Source organism: Tamandua tetradactyla, chromosome 7 (assembly GCF_023851605.1).
Source record: "Tamandua tetradactyla isolate mTamTet1 chromosome 7, mTamTet1.pri, whole genome shotgun sequence".
In the NCBI taxonomy this organism is placed as follows: Eukaryota; Metazoa; Chordata; class Mammalia; order Pilosa; family Myrmecophagidae; genus Tamandua; species Tamandua tetradactyla.
In genome coordinates, this window is record NC_135333.1 from 99534503 (window position 1) to 99544236 (window position 9734).

A 9734-nucleotide genomic window follows, 5' to 3' on the forward strand; every position below is an offset into this window, starting at 1 on the left:
GTTTTATATGAAAGCTTCCATTATTAAAATTTTATATGAAAGCTTCCATCATTAAAATTATTATTATTATTATTATTATTATTATTATTATTATTATTATTATTATTATTATTTTGGGCATGGGCAGGCACCAGGAATCGAACCTGGGACTCTGGTATGGTGGTAATTCTGCCACTGAACCACTGTCACACCACCCTAAAATTATTTTTATTCTAGAACTATTTATTCCATATTTTCAACTGAAACTATTCATTCTTTGCCTATTAAAAAGCATATACACCTCTTCCACTGGGAACTTAAATATTTTCTCTTTTAAAAGGCCTATAAAATATTACAGTTCTAATATCACAACCTCAACTGGTCCCTTACCACTATCCAAGATCATATGCTAATAAATGGGTTTACATTTTCACTACTTCCCTATTCAACCCCTCCGTACCCACCAAGAAAAACTGCCTGCATGCCTTATGCTTTCTTTACATGTATCCCTTCCCTCTCCCCTATGGGAAAAGCATCCTTCTTGCCAATAACCTGCTAATAGCTTTCTTCAAGAGCCGATTCGAAACTTCATCTCTCTTGGTGGAAGAAAAGGTTACATAAGATAAATACTTGAAAGACAGAGTGTACTACTACCTCGCTTTTAGTTTACTCGTGCTGTCTTTCAAGTTTGACTGCTCTATTTAAATTACGGAATTTTTGCTCTTCTGTTACTAGCGATAATAAATATAAAAACCCTAACCATAATTTTATTTCCTTTCATTGTAAAATGGTGTTAGCATGAGGATGGAGCTGTCTACACAGCTAACATTTATTGCCAGCCAGGCAGTTTTGTGTGCACTAGCTCATTTAATTTCAACAACAATGCTGTTTTCCAAGTGCTCTTATAAAACTTACACTATAGATGCAGAAACTGAGCACATAATGGTAATCTGTCAAACGTTATGAAGTGTGTGTGAACTAACAGTGCTTACTCTGCCAAGTACTGAGAAGCACTTTACAAATATTAACTCATTTAATCCTTGTACTACCCCCTATGAGGCAGGTATTATCTCCATTCTACAGATGAGGAAACTGAAGCACATGAGATTAAGCAATTTGACACAGTCACCCAGCTAGGTCTGAGTTTGAGCCCAGGCAGTGTGGGATCAAAGACTTCAAGGTTAACTACTATGTTATTTCACTCTCTGTATTAATAGTGCAATTAAATAAATATCTGAGATTGCTAGTATTCAACTATAGTGATGCTTTGTTGGGTATTACTTTTATGCATTTCTTTAGTTTGCTACATATTTAAGGACCTAATATGCAAACATTTGGTACTTAGTGCAGTGGGAGGATATACTATTAGCATCTAATTTCCTAATCCCCGTAAATTTCTGGTCTACCAGGGGAGATAAGTCATGCTTCCAAAAAAGATACATCATAAGGAAGTAAGCAGTTAAATGCCACGAATGAGATTCAGAGGAAGTATTAAAGTTTGGCAAGAGGCCACTGAGAAAGTGTTCTTGATAAAGACAACAGGCTCAAGCTGGAAGGATAAGCAAACATCCCAGAGACACTTCTACCCCAGGATTAACAATCTATGACTGTGTACTATGTTTGTCCCTGACCACACTTTGATCTTTCAAGAAAAGGGACTATTTTTAACCTTCGTATATCTAATGCCAACAAAAATCATCACTCAGTAAATGGCTGTGAGACAAGGGTACAGAGACTACTATGGAAAAGTACATCCTAAGCAGAGAAAACATGTTGGACTTAAAGAGAAAAGCAGGAAAAGCATTTTTTTGTTATTGTCGCAGTATCGTAGTCAGCAGGTGCTGCCTAACTCCAGGGAACATTGTTTTCCCTATTCATGGGAACACACCCCCTATAGAGTGAAGACAGTGTGAAAGGAGCCCCCTGGAATTGTGCAACACAACCACACCAATGACAGGCATCCAAGTTCACAAGCCCTTAGCAAGGGAAATAAATTTTCTAATCAGTTTTGCTTTTCTAGCTGTCAGTCTCTGATACATGCCATGACTTTGTTCCTGAAATACTCATACTGCTTAAAAGTTTGCATTTTAAAAGTCACATTCACATAAAATATCATGGTAGAACAATTATGCTAGTTCCAGGAAAGCTAGGCAGTATCACGTGGTGGCTGAACTTGGCAGACTGTGAAGTCAGAACTCCTGTGCACAATTTTTTTTTCTCCCTCCATTCAAGATAATAAATTTAAAATGTGGAAAAAATTTTGGAGTTTTCTGGTGAGTACAGTTTTCTGATACTGGAAGTTTTCTATATAGAAGTACTGCTGCTGCTTTGAAAGTCAAAGGAAAAAGAAAAGTAAAGAAATGAAAAGAGTTAGAGACCAGAGTGATATATAAAGGAACAAAGTTCAATCAGAGAAAGAAAAATAAAAGAAAAAACTCATGTTTTTGAGTATAGATCACAGACTGCCTGCTATTCTCTACCAGCATGTTTCATCATTAGGGGTGTTGAAGTCAAAGATGTTAGTGTGAAGACTGTCAACTTTGTCTGTCTGTACTTTGTGTTCTTTCTTTGAGCCTAGAATGCAGAAGAGGAAAATATGGGTGGTGGATGACAGAGAAAAATGTTTTACTTGCAGTCAAATCAACAACTTGATATGTCACTTGATATATCAACAACTTGATATGTCACTTGATTTATCACCTCAAGGAGGGTGTTGCAATACTAGGTAAACATAATTAGGTCATAAACCTTACTACAAATCTGCAGCGCCATATCCCTATGCCACCAGATGGAAAAGGCAAGAAAGCACACACACTGTTAATGTGTAGGAAACAGGAAGTCAGATGAACCTTTAATTTGGACTTCAGTTTCATTCCAGTAGAGCATAAACCCAATATGCGGCTTTAAAAGAAGTCAAAACTGAAAGAAATTGGGGGAGAGAAAGCAGGAAGAACAATTCAATGGCCTTTTCTTTTTTTTTTTTTTTTTTACTTTAGATAATCAACTATTTGTGAAAATCTCAACTTTGTCTACCTTAAATGAAATTCTTCATTGACATTAATCGCATTTTTTGAGCAGACAAATTTTACTTTTGCTTTGCATTGAGGAATAAGAATTCATATTGTTATTTGAAAGGAAAAGAAGTGTATTTTAAAAGTTATTTTTCTAACAGGCCATATTATACCAATTACATGCTGTAATAGGCAGCTACAAATTATATTCCAGTAGAGGGAGTACTGGGACAGAGACCAACAGAAGCGAAACTGATAGAAATGTAAGATTAATTTAATAAATCCAGGACCATATAAATGAATGTCAATTCTCAGTAAAGTCTTTGAATATCGGTGGGTATCAGAATTTAGAAACTTTCTGATATTCCCCCACTAGCACTACTTCTAAATCAGTAGAGTAAATGGTGACACCAGGCAAAAAAGGCTAAAGTGCACATTTTGGCTGACTTGTGAATGTACGGTTGGTGATAAATTAAAATGCTCTTATAATTTGCCCTTTCTAGACAAATTTTATGTGCCTATGCATAGCTATTCTATAGATATACGTTCATAAGAAATATTCAAGTAAAGCAAACCTGAACAAATTCATATTCTGTCAATCCTGCTCCACATGACCACGTGTAAAAACTTTGATTACAGGCACAATATTAGAAAGCAAAGACTTACAAACATGATCATATATACAATATACAAGACATACAAAATAAAAGTACCCTGTAGAACCTAAGAATTTCTGGGATTTCAAACTTCTGTTATCCTATTTGAAATCTGAGCCTTCACAGTTAAAGAGTTAGGCTGGTGGCAGTACGGGAGCAGAGACGATGGAGAGTCTGGTCCCAGGATTCGAGTCAAGTAGAAGAAAAAACAAACAAGCAAACAAAAAACAAAAGGAACCAAAGGAACCCTTGGTGGAACCTCACACCTAAAATAATGCCCTATTCACACCAGGTACTTAATAAATGCTCCTGGATTTTTTTTTTTGCCAACTGAACCCTTAAGTCAAAACAATTACAAATAGCCCCTGATTTCTGACGCTTCCATCTTTTACTTTATGACTCATTTAATACAAATTAACAGTTAGATTCTACTTCTTGAAATCCTCATATCCTGCAAAGGTTTCCTGCTCTCCCTACTGCAGTGATTTATGGTCTCATCCAATGCTTTACCAATCCTGGGCAACCATAATCGTTAAGGATCCCTAACATTACAGAACTGATGGAGGTAGTTTGGGGAAAAAGGTAACAAGAGTTTTAAAAGAATAAGAAAAGCAAGTAAATAATAAGTAAAAGATCCAGATTCAAGGGATGTTTAATCTGACCACATCATTTTCAGTTAAAAACTCCCAATGGCTGTCCCTGCACAGACATGACCAAATAAACCCTCTTCACCCATCTAAAAGATCAAACCTAGACCCCCAAAAACATTCCGGTCTTATGACCACCCTATTACCACCTTGTGATTCAAATCCTGCTTTAATTTTTTGGTACCATCACACCTGCTCTTAACTCTACCTAAAATGTCCCATACAGTAATAAAAAAAAGCAAAACTACTCCGCGGTTTCTTTTGCTTTTAAACTCTGACTTTATACTAGTGACCTTGTCATTTAACTGCTGTAAATCAACTTCCGCACAATGATAACTGTTTCCAGAGTGATGAGGATTAAACGAGGTAACATAACTAAACTAGCACAGTGCCTGGTAAAGCACTAAAAATTAGTTCCCTTCCCGACTCCTGCTACTTTAAGGTTGGAATTTTTATCTAAATACTGCCTCCCCAAATCTGACAGAATCGATCATTATTGATTTAATTAACACTTAATTAACATCTGTTAATAGATGAATGAATAAATGAATTCATTCAACTATTACAACTAAAATCCTTAAATGGCCTTTCAAATATTTTGATAACGCATTATTTTTAAAAATAACAATCCTACCTTAAAGTTATACCCTATTGACAACGCAAATTTTTTTAATATTTCTGTTTAGTAGTCATTCATTTATTTAACAAGTGCCTCCTGTGAGCTGAGAATACATTAGTGAACAAAAGTAACAAAATCCCTGACCCCAATGATCTTTTAATTTATCACAGTTACATGTGTGGAGAACAAAATGTTACCACTACAAACTTGCCTGAAAAGATATCAGAAGACACATTTTCGTTCGTTATTCAACAACCATTTACTAAGTATCAACACGAACAGAGAAGAAAAAAAAAACCCTGATCAAACCTAAAATTTAACTACCTAAAAGTAAGCCTGAAATTGAGCCACATATAGCATACTAAACAAGCAAAACTGATTCAGTTCCCAGTGCCTGTCCATGCAAAACAAAACAAAACAAAACAAAAAAAACTGACTCAGTATCCCTCAAAAAAATGTGCTAGGGATCCATTTCCTCAGAGCCGAAAATAATTTTTGTGACTTTGAACCAAACACAAAGCATGCAGTTAGTACTAGTAAAGTCAGGAAGCATTAACAACAACCTGGTAAAATTCACTAAGATTCCTAGGCATCCGAAAGAAGTGGGTATTTTTGTTTTTGTTTTTGCTTGTTTGGTTTTGTTTTCTGTTCGTGTGGTCTAGTTCAAAGCCTGTTTTATGACCTTAAAACATTCTTCCTTTTATGAAAGAAGAAAGAGGGCACTAATGAAACTTTGCAGCAGGGCCTCTATTTTGAAGGGTGTACTTGCAAGGAGAAGTGAGACAGGCCACAGTGGACTGAACCACAGGTTCCAAATGGGTCTTTGCTGCTCAGCCAAGCAGCCCAGAGGCCTCAGACTGAGGCTGTGAGGCAGAAGCCTCCCGGTTCTTGCACACCAACTTTCCCAAATTCTCTCCCACTTCACATATTTGTTCCATTCATGTTGTTCCACAAGCAGGCCCTTTGCTTTTCTTTCTTTATTCACCTCCTTGCTTAAAAGTCCATGCCTCATTTTACTGTTAAAATACTACTCATGAATAGATGTATCATTCCATCAGGAAGGGCTTCTGACTTTCCTCTGCTGGGGGTAACCACTCCCTTTCTGAATTCATCAGCCCTCCCACACTCTCCTCAGGAGCTGACCAAGTTCTACATTGCTTTAGTTTTGCCTTACTACTCTCACTGAATATCAACTCTCACTCCTCAGGGTTCCTCTCTCAACCTCTGGAATGGGACCTTGCATATGAAAAGGACTCTTTTCCAGTCAGATAAAAGGGTAAACATTATACCCCAAATATCCAATACATTCCAAAGCTAAACTCAAGGAAGTTCATTTAGAGGTCTCTACACAATGTTTGGAGATCACAATTAAGGTTCAGCCTTAGCTGAAGAAATCCTGGGACCTAAAATTATGCTATTTCCTATGTCAGGAGAAAAAAACAGAAAGATGGTCTGGGTGCCCCAATCAGAGAATGGTGAGAACAGAATTCTGACCATCTGACTTAAACTCAAGGCTATTCATTAAAGTGTCCTAAAGGCACAAGTAGTTTTGGTGCAAAAGGTTCCATTTCAGGTGGTCTTTTGGTCTTTTGGACTTGAATGGAGCAATCCAACATTTTCCTGAAGGCCTTGCTAGGCTTCACTAATTAACTGTATAATGTGCAAACAAAAGTGGTCAATGGCAGACTGGATGTAAAATGCAGTTAGCCGGGTTTTCAGGTCATGATCTCCACACATGGAGTTGAATAAATGAGGTCTGCTTCTTAAAAACCTAAATAGAAAGGGTGAAAAGCATAGACATCAAATAAGTAATGAATGGACGGACCACTAGGAGCCCCTGATTCAAACTACTTTCACCAAGCCCCAGCCACAAGGAAGAAATATTTCAACAGCATTCTAAAGAAAGTAAAAAACTGAATGATGAAATGAAACATTAAAAAAGCATCTGTGGGGTTTGTTTCCCAGTGCCTGCCCATGCAAAAGAAAAGCATCTGTGGCACGTCATGGAAAAATTGCTAGTGAAACTACGTCTCAACGCCCCACTTTCCCTCAAAAGTGCTTTCTAATAATACTGAGCACATTCCAAATAGCTTCAGCTCTGCCAAGAACTTGCCAATTGTACTGCCCCTGCTCAACCACTCAGGGAGAAAATCAATGCAGGGGTGAACCTTAATTCCTTCATATTTCAAGTAAACTGCAAACATCTCTTTTGGGCATTATCCAAAGGAGAAGTCACTCCTAAAAGAATTTAGGAAAGTCAACGACCTTTAGTGGCCTATTTGGTTCCCAATGGGAGAGTAGGAGAAAGCAAAACAGAGGGTGCAAAGTTGAGAAGGAATACAAAAACTAAACGCTAAAGGTGAGAAAATACTACATCTAAAGTTACAGGACTAGGGAAAAATGGAACCGTAGCAACGTAAGGTCGCCAAAATCACTCTGGAGTGTGTAAACCCCAGATTTAATATGTAATCCGTCCAGACCCTGAACTGAGATATTCATAATTACTGATTCACTCTAAATATTATTTTACCGCGACTTTGCAATTGAGGTGGAGGTTAGGGACCCTAGAAAAGGAAAGGGGTTAGCAGAAGGAAACGAAGTGGGGCGGCGCAGGAAAAGAATAAGGCGGCTTCGTGAACTAGAAAAACAACATCAGGTATGGCTGGTTCAAGGAAAAAGGTCTAGCAAGGTCGCTCAAAGTCCTCAGGGGGCAGCAAATGTGCGGACAAACTCGTCCGCGGGCGATCGGCGACCCCGAGAGGCCAAACACCAGATGGGCTTTAGGACAAGAGAAGTGAAGGCTACTCGGGACCTGGCATGACCCGACGGGGTCCACGCACGGGGCAAAGACAACGCTGGTGGGAGGACTGCAATGCCCAGGGTCAAGGGCAGAGACGCCAGGGGCCCCGGGGCGCCCTTCGAGGACCCCGAACTCACCGATGCCGAGCCCCACGACCAGGCGGCCGGCCAGCAGCATCTCCTTGCTGTTCGCTGCGGCTAGCACCACGGAGCCGGCGGTGAAGAGGGTACTGGCCAGGAGGATGGCGGCGCGGCGGCCGAAGACGCCGTTGAGGGCCCCTCCGGCCAGCGCAGAGACGGCGGCCGCCCCCACCGTGCTGGACACCAGCAGCTCCTGCCACAGCGCGTCCAGACTCAGCTCCCGCTTGAGCAGCAGCATCGCCCCCGACACCACCCCGGTGTCATAGCCGAACAGGAAGCCGCCCAGCGCGGAGAAGACGGCCACCACGTACACGAAGGCGGGGGTCTCGTCCTGCTGGAACTGCCGCCGCGCCGCGCGCTCCAGGTCCCCGACGCCGCCGCCCGCACCGCCCTGGAGGCTTGCGCTCGACTCGGCGGCCGCCAGGAGGCTGCGCTCCCCCGCCGTGCTCGCCGTGTCCGGCTCCTGCTGCTTCCTGCGCCGCTCGCCCATCAGGCTGCTCAGGCTCCGCAGCGTGTACTCCACATTCTCGCTCGCCTTGCGGGACATAGGGCAGGGGCCCGGGGCTGCCCGGGGCGCACGGGTTCCGCGGGCCGGCGGTCTCGGCGGGCTCAACAGTCCGAGCCGGTGGGAGCGCACAGGCGCCGCCGCCGCCGCCGACTCCTCGTTCCTCCCGACTCCGGTTCCGGCTGCCACGGCAGCAGCCGCCGCCGCGGCCGCTCCGGGGAGAAAGTTGCTGCCCGCCGAGCTCCGGCGCTGCGGAGTTGGAGCCTGGCGGGTCTCACTGGAGACTCAACGCCCCGCGCCTGCCGAGCTGGCGCTGCGGAGCGGGCGGGTGGGAGGCGGGGCCACGGGTCACATGCAGCTCCGGACCAGCCGGACGGGGCGGGGGAGGCGGGGCGGGGCCGCCGAAGGGCTCCGCCCCGTGGGTGGGTTCCGGGCCCTGCCCCGCCCCGGCCCTCCAAAACCCACCCTCCCAGTTAGGTGGGACCTCTGTCCTAGGTTTACCGCCCTTAGGGCTCTGAGCCGCAGTATGGAATTGACTCTGACTTCAGGGCTACACGTTGGGGAGCCGGCCAATGTGAGGATGCCAAGTGAAGGTTTCCAGGCCGGGGAGCTGCTCAAGACGATTGCATAGTTTGGAAGAGTAGGGGGTGAGCCCCTTAAACCATTCTGATCCGCCTTCTAGCAGCTTGGGCCTGGCTGGTGGCCAGGGCTGGAAAAAGCCTGGAAAAAGTATCCTGGAGCAAGTACCCTTCCTTTGTTGTGACATTACCGGGCATGGTCCACTTCCCTGGGATTAAATGACTTTGTTCTGGAGCAATTCAGGACAGTGTTCTCCCATTTCTATAAACAGTTTCCTCGCTTATCGTCAACCCCTCTTCCATTTTTTGTTTATTTTTAAGTCACGGTGCATTTTGATTCTTTGGGAACAGATAACATCTCCCCAGATGGATCCCAAATCTCTTCCCATGGATCCTTGATGCTTAAAATAAATTTCACATATATACATTTCACTCTTGTATAACGAGGCAATTCCTGTTGGTTCTAGAAAACTCAACAATTTGATTTGTGATTCTATAGGCACTCTCCAACCTCCCTCCCCCAGCTCGCTCACCAAAAGGAAGGATGGCTTCTCCCCTGAGAAATTTCATACTGCTGCATTTTTTTGCAGGGGCCATTTTACTGCACTCATAAATACCTATGGGTTTCCCCTCACCCTCTAGTTTCCTTGAAACAAGTAAAGATGGCATTTTTTGTGGCCATTTTTTTGTTGTTGAGTTCATTGCTGTGTTGTTCCCCCCCCCCCTTGATTAAAATCATTTGAAAATGATTTCATACAGTTCCACTTCAGGAGAGAAAGATGACTTTGTCCCTCTCATT

The 9734-nt window shown here is 42.6% G+C and overlaps 1 protein-coding gene across 1 annotated transcript in view; it reads right to left on the reverse strand.

Annotated features, from left to right (window-relative positions):
- Nucleotides 1-8673, reverse strand: part of SLC2A13 (solute carrier family 2 member 13) — a 359669-nt gene extending 350996 nt beyond the window's left edge. Inside the window, exon 1 of the mRNA XM_077170529.1 lies at nt 7850-8673. Within this exon, the coding sequence (XP_077026644.1) occupies nt 7850-8399 (550 nt within the window). The 5' untranslated portion in view covers nt 8400-8673. The remainder of the gene's footprint in view (nt 1-7849) is intronic.
- Nucleotides 8674-9734: the final 1061 nt, after the last annotated feature.